General features: G+C 40.2%; 2 protein-coding genes across 6 annotated transcripts in view; one reads left to right on the forward strand and one right to left on the reverse strand.

Annotated features, from left to right (window-relative positions):
• The window catches only part of HTR7 (5-hydroxytryptamine receptor 7), a gene marked incomplete at its 5' end in the record, with an annotated part of 110,524 nt that extends 105,456 nt beyond the window's left edge, over window positions 1-5,068 (reverse strand). The window contains one exon of the mRNA XM_082721914.1: window positions 4,700-5,068. The remainder of the gene's footprint in view (window positions 1-4,699) is intronic.
• The window catches only part of RPP30 (ribonuclease P/MRP subunit p30), a 30,127-nt gene that overhangs the window by 7,761 nt on the left and 10,341 nt on the right, over window positions 1-12,025 (forward strand). For 3 of the 5 annotated variants that reach the window (XM_082721920.1, XM_082721921.1, XM_082721922.1), the window contains exon 6: window positions 4,042-4,131. The exons of the other annotated variants lie outside the window; for them this stretch is intronic. In XM_082721920.1, coding sequence (XP_082578046.1) covers window positions 4,042-4,131 — 90 coding nt within the window. The remainder of the gene's footprint in view (window positions 1-4,041; window positions 4,132-12,025) is intronic. 5 annotated transcript variants of the gene reach the window in all.

Consider the following 12,025-nt stretch of genomic DNA (forward strand, 5'->3'; position numbering starts at 1 on the left):
CAGCTGTACTTGTTTTTCTCCGATTGTGTGAATTCAAAAGCATGAGCACATGCTTTGTATGGTGGGTAGAACTGTCAGAAATACCCCTGAAGATAGAATAAAGCTATAAGTAACATACAAGGTATTTGTTTGGAACAGACTATGCAGAGAGTTACATGAAAAGTTACATGAAAACAGATTCTAAAATTGGAACATCTTCCTTTTATCTGTTCACATCTTCCCCATTCATTAAGGAGCAGTTAAAGTTAGCATTCTCCCTGTTTTCTATAGAAAATCAATTTTAAGAGACATTTTTCTTTTAATCCTAAAGGTTTTACAAGTATATCATGGTTTGGAACTGGGTCAGATGCAAGCAATGTGTTGCTTAGCAGGTTGTATTCTCTAAGTGATTTTATTTGTTTGGTTTTTAAGTAGATTATCTAGAATTTAAGCAAGCATCCCTGTAGATGTGATATTCTAAAACTAAGGTCTCTAAAATGAGTCACAAAAACAAATACACACACACACATGTGTTAACACGTAGTAGTTTAAAATCTAACCACCTTAAATAGCATTGTTTCCGTGGGAAATAACATGATTTTCCATTCGGAGTATCTGGAAGATATCTCATGGATAAATCCTCCCTCTCCAGGGTTACCCTAGGGGCTAAGGCAGAAGTGAAAGACTGTAAGGGGAGTCCATGACCACAGAATTTGGTAGGCGGCATTACATAGAAGCTTCGGGAACTTCTGAGTTACTCCCATTTAGGATTTAAAGCAACTGAACAGGATGAGGAAAATTCAAGTTATTTAGTACAGTGCGCTTTGAAGTAAGTACTTTGATTTTGTACTCCATCAGTTTTAAAAAAAAAAAAATGAGTCTTCATCCCCAGTACCTTGTTTATTTTCTTATAAATTATGTGTATGTTTCATTATGTCAGTGTGATTTTTTAAACAATACATGCACACAAAACAAGTTTTAAGAGAATGAATTGAAAAATAAAGGGAAATAGAAGGTCTGTTTTTTTCCTTCCGAAATCCATGCGGTAGCCTTCAGAGTGTTGTCGGAGACCATGTGTGCAACACCGGAGGCTCCTCAGGAGAGGGAGTACCTTCCAGGCAGTGCTCCTCAAGCTGGCTCCACCAGCTTCAGAACTGACAGGGCTGTTTGTTAAAAAGCAGGTTATTAGGCCCTACTTATTACTGAGTTTATTACTGGGAGTAAGACCTGCTAATTTCCAGTTTAGTTAAATTCTTCAGAGGAGTTTATATACACACACTTGAGACTGAGAGTCACCCTTGCTGGACGTCTCGCTTTTCTCTGGGTAAGTCTGGCTCTCCCTTACATCTTATTTCTCATAAAGTACCAACATGTATTAACCTGACACCCATGTAGGGGATTTGTGGGAGACTGAACCCCTACCCTCCCATTCTCCCAGTTCTGTTGAATCAAAAGTAAATGTATTTGTGGGTATGTGCAGTTTGGAGACTCTGCCTTTCTTAAATCCTCATAGGAGTCCCTGAAAGGTGAAAAGAGCCGAGATGGCTTGATACGCAACTTGGCAAAACCACTATAATCAGGTTCTCAACTGCAAATAGTATTTGAACATAATCTGTTTTAGTGATTTTGGAAGTATAACATTATAATGTAAAATGAGCTGTTATTTTATAATGTCCTGAGTGTATCAGTTAAACACTTGGATTAATAGAAAGTTAAATAACAAAAGAATTCAGTTTGAAACATTTTAAGTTTGAGGTGTCAGAGGGAGCCAAGTGGAGCTGTCCTTTGTAAATGAAGTTTATTAGAATATGTGTACTTACACCAACACAAGGGATTGTTTTTAATTAGCTGCCATTATGTAAGAGGAGGAAAATGAGCAATAGATCTGTTAAAAAAGAACCCAATTTAGCCTTATTCTGAGGAAGAATCCTTGATGGGCTTTTAAAAAAATGAATCCGCTTTTTTTTAGATGAAAAACAATGATAAGTTCAAACAGGACAAAAGGCCATGTATTGAAATGGACACTTTTCTTCCCAGCTGAAACGCTCCCTTTTCTCCTTAGGCAACCACTACTAACAGTGTTTGTGTATCTTCTCAGCAGTAATTACATACGTACTCCTTCCTTCCTTAATTCCCCTCTTCCTCCTTCCACCCTTCCGTCCTTTCTAACACCATGCTTTTTTTTTTCACCTAACAGTATATATGGTTCCATAATATCAATCACAGATGTACTTCATTCCCTTGGAGTCTTCATACTCGGTTGCATAAAGGGACTGTATTTTATTGAAGTAAAATAAAGGAATATCAAGTTGTGTCTAGTCTTTGGTGATTGGTATTGCTATGACTCTCCTCGCACTAATATTCTTGAGCATTTGTTGGGTATAAGGCTGTAGAATATATTTCCACAGGCTCTCTACAGGATGCATTCCTACAGGTGAATTGCTGGTGTGTGCGTTTAAAATTTTGACACCTGTTTTAAAATCCTTTTCAAGGTCCTGTACTGATTCAAAGACCCTGTGAGTGCTTGTTTATTTATTCTCTTGTTAGCAGTGGATTACTAAACTTGTGGATCTTTGCTATTCTGATAGCTTAAAAATGGTGACCAGAAGCTGAATTTGTTATATCTTCTATTCAGAGCTTTTCATCCATTCTTATCAAATTCTCAGTGAGTCTTTTATGAGGTGGACAGCTGTAGCAGTTGGGATGGGGCAGATTGTTTATGAGCCAAGTGTTTCTGCCAGAACAGTGTTACTTCCCAGGCTTACTAAGTTACTATGACCGTCTAAAGCCAGGCAGCCTCTATCATTGCTTGCTTCTTCCTAAAGCCCTGGAGTGGGGGTAGGGATGACCAAAGTGGGAATTCTGAAGAAGAGAGGCAAGATGTGACATTCCTGTCACTGCTAAAAGTCCAAGCTGATCATATGGGGGATATTATGACCTGCTCTTTACCCCTCTTCCTTACTCTGCCCTTCCCCTCTGGCCAGAGCTCTGGTGTTAGTTTGCCAGCATAGCCAACCTCGCATTTTGAATTTGTTCATCAAGCCTGTCTACACCAGCATTGTCAGTAAGGCTTGTTTTCAGTACACTACAAAACAGACAATTCTTTCTGTCACTGTAAATCAAGTAAAGGCCAAATCAGAGCCAGATATGCATCTTCTAGCTGTGGTTTTGGCATATACTCTTATGCTCGTAATTTTTTCCCAGCTTTATTTTGCTCCTCTGATTTTCTTTTCATTCTGTTTTCCTTATCTATTTTCTTTTGTATGTTTTTGTTTTGTTTTTTTGAAAGCTATTTCAAACCTCTTTTGGAGGTAAATGCAAAGTACTGATCAATAAGCAAGAACAAAAATTGGAACAAAGGAAAGGGAACTTAGAAGTTGAAAAATACATTCAGCATCATTTGATTTGAAACAACTGTGCTTTGACCACCACCACCCTCCTTCTCCATCTCCTCCTCCTCCCCCTGCTGCTTACCATCTTTCCCCTCTATGGAGACAGCTTATGCATTACACCCATTACGTAGACTATTTCTCTTCTAGTTGGAACAAAATGCCATCAGCAGGGCCATGCTAGTATCCTAGCCCCTCAGTAGTCTGATAGAAGCCACAGTTCTAGGATAGTTCCTGGCAGAAAAATAATCTGTGGAATAAATGGACCATGCTCATATTCCTTTGGCTTGTTTTTCTTCCTGGATTTCGGAACAGTTAGTTACCACTTTCTGGAACAATCTGATGTAGCCTTCCGGAAACTGAGCCTCTCTTAGCATCCCACCCTTCTGTAGCAACCATGAGTTACAGAGTCTCCAAGCTCTGTCTGGTGAGATGATCCGTGGACATACCACTGTGCTCCAGTTCAGTTACAGTTAAACCACTCAAACCGAATGTGAAGGAGTGGCTACTCATTGACAGGTACATTTCAACACCATTATGATGCCTGTGGACTGAACCATATATAATTTATATTTCCTTAAATCAGATTTGACTATGTCTCCCATTCTTAATGTGTGCCATTTCTTTCTTTCGTCTTTACCTGTTGTTTTTGTTTTTGTTTTTTTCTTGACAGGTCGCTTGTACACATTTAGATGTGGATTTAGTCTGCATAACTGTAACAGAGAAACTACCATTTTACTTCAAAAGACCACCTATTAATGTGGTGAGTGTTGTACTTTCTCTTTTATATGTGAGTCTGTACAAACCCACGTTAACGAACCGGAAAAGGGACAGAAGGACCTAGTATTCTTTAGAAGGAAAAACCTAAGGCTGATGATAAATAGGCAGTTTAGGAAAGAAGATTTTCATTTTTGAAAGCTGACTAGAGGTAGGAAGGGAACTTGAAACAAAAATTATCCAATAAATTATTAAGATGTGTTTAAAAGACCTTAGAAGCCAGAGTTAATGAAGGATATTTCTTATAAGGATAGCCATAATCACAGACACTTAGAGCCTGAGCATTGAACAGTAAGGGGATAGGGCAATCTAGAAAAGAAGAGGTAGGGGGTAAAAAACAGAGAAGGGTTCCTGAGGTACCAGCGAGCTTGGGCGGGTGTGTAGAGGAGGGAGCCGGGTGCAGAACGCCCAGCGGACGAGGTCCAAGCAGGATGATCTACCCTGAAGCTCGCTGGTTGACGCAAAAGCCCAGGATCACTTTTATAATAATCTTAGAAGGTGGCCATGTGTTCGGGAAAGTTTTGTTCCTGCTTCTGCAATGGAATTCTCCTTACCTTTCTACGTAGTTTCTCTTGTTTCTCCCAACCCTTTATCTTCCATCTGTCACACCTTGCCAGTCTTCATCAGAAAGGTGGTAGAGCTTGACCTCCATGGCTGTCGGGTCAGCACGGCGGTCAGCTGTTTGCGCGGGCAGCCGGGTCCTGGGGAAGGGTTAGAATGCTGTTTCAGAAGAGCAGCTTCCAAACCTGTCTCCCCTTCTCAAGAATTCCTCTCGAAGGAGACCGAGGGTGTCACAGGCAGTCCACATTTCATACCTTGTCCTGTCAGAATTGGAAAATTAAAAACTTAGGCACTTTTTCAAGATCGATAACTCCCCTCTTCTTCTGTCTCTGTGGAATCACAACTTCCTCGAGCTTTCTTTCGCTGTCGCCGCTGCTAAGGAATTGGCTCGAGGCCAAGAGTAGGGGGAGACAGTGAAAGGAGAACATTGATCTATGTGGTGTGCAGAAATTGAATCCGTGTGGAAAAATTTAAGTTGGCTTATGTTCCAGCCCTAAAAATATGCTACTAAAGAACTTGAAAAGGACTCAAAATTTTAAAGTCTTATATGTAAGAGGAAAACTATAAACCAGCTCTTTTCTGATAAATACAGAGAGTGCTACTGAACATAAAACAGTATTTACTAAGCTCAAATCATGTTTCCTGTCTTCTTGCTGGTACTTAAAAAAATAAACCCTAAAAACAATCCTGAATCATCACATGTTCAGGTTGGAGATCTGTGTTGTTTTTAGCAGCTCACCTGTGCAGTGTGGTAAATGCAGGCTAGCAAAGAGAAGCCATTCAACCCGACAGTCCCAGGATGGGGAAAGTTCTGGTTGGTACCCTATCAAAAGAGAACTCTGAGATGCTCCAGCTACCCGCGATAAAAGGCACAAACAAATACAGTACCCGAGATGATGACAGTCTCATTGGCCTCACATATTGTTCCTCTTCAGAGGTAGCAAGCTCTGTCTCTAGAAGGCTTTTTACTAGCCTCCAACTACCCATCCAATTTCTGCAGTTAGGTGGTGCAGCCACTCTGTAAATTGGTATTCAGCTTACATTTTTTTTTTAACCTCTCTCTTTGTCTTAATAAATAAGGAAGGCCATTTTCTAGACTTCTTTGCCTGAGTGAACCCACTTACGGTACTGTGCCCTTGACTGGGAGGAGATAGTAGCATGGGATGCTAAGGCCAAGTCCATGGAACAGATGGACAGCAGTGCACAGCACATAACTCCTCATGTCCTTCAACAGTGGTAGGCTTCTCAATGGCTGTTTTGGCAAGGGCTTTCAGTTAGTTCCTTATGAATGTGCCCTACTGTTCAACCCAGATTGTAAGCTTATAGAGTGTACCAGCTGTGGGCTGGGTCTTTTTAATTATCGGCAAAATCTTGCCTGCAATGGATGCTCCTTAGAATTTGTCAGTCGAATGAATATATGTCAAATTTAGCCTATCAAGGTGCAGCTTGGGGAACATGGCCAAATCGTCCTTGTCATCAGTCTTTATCTGGCTGTCAGGGTCTGGCAGGAAGTGTGGGCATAGAGGGAAGTGGGGCACTGGGGCAGCATGAGGAGGATGGCAGTGGGGACAGTGGCAGTAGGACCGCCCACCCTCCAGTTCCATCTGTAGGTACAGGAAAACTGCTGTTTGATGGATATTTTTGGCTCAATGCCCATGTATTTCAATTTAAGAATTCTGAAAAGTAAAAATTTGACAAGCGAGAGGGATATGCAGTATTTAACACAGTGTCTGCTTTTTTAAAAATCTGGTGTGAACATTTTACATATGTTGTTTAATAAAAACTAGATGATGGAGTGGAAGGAAGGGCTGTGCAGGATTATTTTTAGTCTTCATCTAGTGTAGAAGTAGGCTGTGGTGTGAATTGGTCAGGAAGCACAAAAGTCCATATTTATTCACCACCCATTTTTTTTCATTTGAAAGAGTAAGCTGGAAACATATAATAAGAGGTAGCTAGCTTATTGTTCAGGGTAACTAAGAGTTGTATGATATGTATGTATTATTTGTATCTAATAATATCTATTCTAGATATGGAGCTGTAAGATTTTACATTAAAATACGGAAATATGTTCACCATGAAAGGATAGAAAATGTGGTAAATGAGAGTAATAATTAATCTTAGGTCCCGGTCCTTGCATGCTCCTTTGGACTTGTTAGTAAACTTGTCTTTGGCCATGAAAAGTTGATAGGCTGACTTTATAAGGATCACCATATTGGGCACAGATCTTAATTTAGAAAGGATTAATGTATCCCTTTATTTTGTGGTGGTAAAAAGCAGGAACATTAAAATACTTAATTCATTAGTCTTCTTCCCAGAGGCCTTAAGCCATGTGACAGTTATCAGCTCAAAAGGTTGGCATGATAGGTTGGAGGGTACAAATTTCCAGTTACAAGAAGAATAACTTTGGAGACTCTAATGTACTCGCATGACTGTAGTTCATAGTACAGTGTTGTGTACTTGAAAGTTGTTGAGAATAGACCTGAAGCATTCTCACCAAAAAAAAAGGTTACATTAACTATGTCAGGTGATAGATGTGCCAGTTGTGTGGATCTTAGTAATCATTCCACAATGTATATGCGTATCAGATCATTGTATTATATACTTTAAATATGTATAGTTGTATTTGTCAGTTATTCCTCAGTAAAGTTAGAAGACGACGACAGCTGGGGTCATGAAAGTGGCCCAGGAGCTGGAGCAGCACACCAGAGCATTCCTTTGTACAACTTAGAGCTCGCATCCCCCTTAGTTATCTTCAACACATGCTTGGGGCACCATAATGTCAGTTATGTAATTCCCTCTAAAATCTCCTACAGACCTCTTCTGGAGTCTAACCTGTATGGAAATCACAACTTCATCATGTGATAGTTGGATTTCAAAAAGTTAAATTCAGCTTGTCTTCTTAGACAGTCAGGTGACTTCTCATTACTTATCTTATGGTTTAGGCACTTTCTCAGCTGCTCCAGCCCAGCAGCCATAGGGCATGTGGATGTGAAGTACCTCCATTATGCAGATAAGATCGGACTCAGGTAGTTTGTGGCTCACACTTCTCTCACAAGTTGACTTCGGAATTGTACTCGAGCTCTGATTTTAAATCTGCTGTCATTTCCCACTGGGAAATGCTATTTAAAATTACTTTACAGCACAACTCTTTGTTAAGCATAGAATAATCTTATATTTTAGAACATGATCTTTAGGAATTCAGGTTTCAAGAACAATTTTTTTAGCAACACATATCTTTACCTTCCTTTGATTTTTCCCTTTAATTTTTTTTTTTCCCCAGTGTTCTTGCCATTCAACAATGACTTCAAGTTTATGGAGTTATTTCAGTGCTTATATGTGTTATGTTCCCTGATGTTTTCCTCTCAGCACTCCCTTTAACTATAATCTATTTCTGTCTTCATGGTCCAATTAGTCCCCACTGAGAAGTGTCCAGCAAATAGTGTCTGAAGCAGTGAAGTTGTTCCAGGAATGATGCCATATATACTTGAGTTGGGTGTGAGAGCTCTATAAACTTTATTTTTCATCACACATATTGTGAACCTAAATGTATTGAGTGCTTTATCGATCCAGGGCTTAGACCAGTGCTAGCAAACTTGCCAGTATCAACAATTTTGTGTGGCAAAAAAAAAAACAGAAAGAAGGTTAAAAGACTGGTGAAAATATTTTCACATATTTCAAAGCTAAAAGGCTAATGAGAAGCTAAAAAGCACAGATGAACAGCCCCCCAAAATGGATTAAGAATGTGAAGACATTTCACTGGAAAGGAAATACAAATGGCCCTCAAAAATGAAAGATACTTAAATTCCTCATTATAGGAAAAATTTACATGAAAAACACCTAACTGATTGGCACAAGCCTGAGAGTTTGATGTACACTCTGCCGTAAGGTTGCGGGAAAGCAGGCATTCTCGTACATTGCTGGAACAGTGTAAATTGGAACGATCCCTATGGGGAAGTGGGTGATTTGGCAACAACCATCCGAATTACAATTGCTTTCCCTTTCTGACCTGGTGTATTAGTTTCCTAGGGCTGCCAAAACAAAGCACCACAAACTGGGTGGCTTAAAACAACAGCGATTTATTGTCTCATGCTCCTGGAGGCTAGAAGTCTGAAATCAGGATATCATCGGGATCACGCTCCCTATAGGAGCTGTAGGATAATCAATCCTTCTCTGCCCCTTCTTTGCTTCTGATTTGTCAGTAAATAATCTTTAGGGATCCTTGGTGTACAGCTGTGTGACTCCACAGTCTTCTGGCTTCGTCTCAGTATGTTCTACCTCTGTGTCTGTGTCTTTATGTAGTTGTCATGTTGTAAGGACCCCAGTCTTGGGATCCGGGGTGTATCTTAGACCAATGACCTCATCTTAACTAATTACATCTACAACAACCTTGTTTCCAAGTAAGGTCACATTCTGATGCACTGAGGGTTAGGACTTTAGCATACCTTTCAGGTGGGTGGGGAGGGGGGACACAGTTCAGCCCGTAATACCCAGCTTGAGTGTTTATTCTACAGATAGATTGAAATAGCCCAAAGTCTCTTGATGGAGGTATGGTTAATTACACGCCGCTGTATCTTTCCAGTGAAATACTGTGCCGCTATAAAACAGAATTCAGGAGTTAGGAGCTGACATAGAAAAGCCCTCGAGTCAGAGCAAGAATATGGTGTGCTACCTTTTGGGTAAGAAAGAGGAAAAATAATATGTATTCATATTTACTTATGTTTGTATGAAGACACTCTGGAAGAAGACACAAATTAATAGAAGTAATTATAAGAGGTGGGAATGGGGCAGATGGGAGCAGACATACAAGTAAAACTTCTTATTGCTTTTTTATGTGACTTTCATTAGTGAATTAGATGAACAAATTACCTTAAATAATGTTACACCAGAGGGTGTTGAATCTTTTTGAACTCAGTAAAGAATTTTTATGAAATTACCAGAGAATCTGTATATTGGCCTGGTAATCAACTCTCTGTTTTCTTCCTGTCATCTTCAGCTTTGCTTAGTTTTTGGAATTTTACCACCAGTTTTTTCTTGATCACGTATCACACACCTGCCCTTTGTAGCGTCATTATGACTGTTACTTCTCATTAGTAAAGAAATCTGATCATCTGCCTATTCCAGAACCTTGGTCAGAGATGTGAACAAAAGCCAATCAGGCAGGCACTGTCATGCTTTATGAAGAGGCTGTTAAGAACAATCATTTGACAAGCTTAAGGCAATTTACATTAGAATGGTCTTAGAAACAGGCCCAGGTAATGAGTCTATATTTTATCCATTGAAAAATTTAAAGTATAGCATTATGAAAGAAATATTCACAACCGTCAGTAGCACATTATGTGTAATTTCTCTGTCTCGGACTTTTCTTAGCTGTTTAAAAGTGAACTTGATTAATGTACTAAGAGCAAAATCAGAACATTTTTCTTTAAGACTAATTAAACTGATTATTGTCTTCGCTCCCTCCCTCTGTGAAAGAGAGTTTTTATTTTGATCTCATCCCCAGAAGGGGTTAAAATTTTAGATACAGTTAGGGATACTTTATGACCTGGTCCCCCAGGTCTGTGTATCATCCACATCTTCTCCCCTTCTCCATCCTCCTGCCTTGTGTTTTAGTTCAGCAAATAGCAGGATGAAGAAAAAATGTCAGCTTCTTTGACTAATTAGTAATTTTGGTAAGAGAAGTAGCCAAAGAAATAGTTGAGAATCTGGCTAAAGGAAGTGTTGTGGTTTAACTGTTGAATAAGTCGCCAGTTTTATCCTGGTTCCTTTTACATGAATAATCTGTGGTGAGCAGCATTATTACATAACCTCTTTCCTATAAGGTACTATTTATCTACTCAGAATATAAATACATTTAACACTTTTTGCATAAAAGGCAGTTATGTCTTACAAAGAAATATCATGACGCTGCTCTCCAGCTGTGTACAAGATAGGCAGGGAGACCGAGGTGCACATTTAACTTTGGCACAAAGAATATTATCACAGACACCATTCCCAGAAATAATCAACACAAGCCCAAGGTTTAGAGGTGGGAAGAAATTGTCAGGGAAGGTTGCAATATGGAAAATCCCATGTAAATTTTAACTAAACTAATATCAGATATGTAAGGAATTCTACAGTAAAATCTCAGAACCTTAAGGCAAGAGGAAAAGTTAATGAAGGGAGGATTAGGGGATAGGAAAAAGGGAGTCTCGGTTCAGGGAGAGAAAGTAGGGGCCTTCCATGTGCACCTGAGTTAGTTTAAGGTGGGCTGCCAGTTCTGGAAGACCAGTTTTTCCATTCCTTGTGAACATTAAGAAGTAGACCTCCTGTGGCCACACGGGAGGGTAATAGAAACTCACTTGCCAGGTGCTGCCCAGTTTGTGCCTGCCGTCCTTCCTTTGTTCGTTCAGAAGAGCACTGCCACCAACTAGGGACTTCCCCTGCCATGGCAGCATCCTTCAGATGCTTCCCACTGCTGAGATCAGTGTGTCTGCAGTCCTAAAGACTGGCCCTTCCCACCCTCCTTAGCCTCCATTCCCACCACAGGGGGCCCCCTCACTCTTGTCCCCAGCCATGACCTCCTCCCTGTGCTCCCACACTCCCTCCAACCCCAGAGCCTTTCCGTGTACTCCTCCCTTTGAAAATGCCTGTTTACTCAGTTCCTTCATCATCTACTCTTAAAGTTCTTGATAGCACTTTCCACAATTGAAGTATTAGGGTTTTGGTAGTTATTTGGTAGTCCCCTTAGAGTAAAAGCTCTGAAAAGGGAGGAACCGTGTCAGCGTTTGCTCACCATTCCCACACATAGTTGGCTGAACACATACCTGTCATGAATGGATGAAGACACAGAGCTGGTCATCAGAAAAGATGGACAGTGTGGTGGTGGATTTCAGTTCTGTTTCCACCCCTTCCAGACTGTTTTCTTACTTCTGGATGCCCAGCTATTAAGAATGCTGTAAGTAGGAAAGAAGTTTCTTTTTCTCATGTAAAAGACTAAGCTTGTCTGGTGAGGTGAGCTGGGCGAAATAGTTAATTAAGAGGCCAGGCTTCTTTCATGCCTGAGCCCAGCCAGAACTCAAGACTCTAGTAGGAAAGGACAAGGGGAGAACAGATACTGGGGTCAGTTAGCAGTCTCTGTCACAGTGCCTCATAAAGGTGTCATTAGGGTTAAATACACACATAAGACTCTTAGCATGCACTTGACACGATACTTCCTTCATTCAACATATGTAATAATTGACTCATCTGAGGGGCCTTCCCACCCCTGTTCTTCAAGCATTTTTCAGCTCTTCATTTCTTTGTCTCTTACATTGTTAGGTCCAATTAATTTTTGTTGTTGT

This window comes from Mustela nivalis (assembly GCF_964662115.1).
Source record: "Mustela nivalis genome assembly, chromosome: 2".
In the NCBI taxonomy this organism is placed as follows: domain Eukaryota; kingdom Metazoa; phylum Chordata; class Mammalia; order Carnivora; family Mustelidae; genus Mustela; species Mustela nivalis.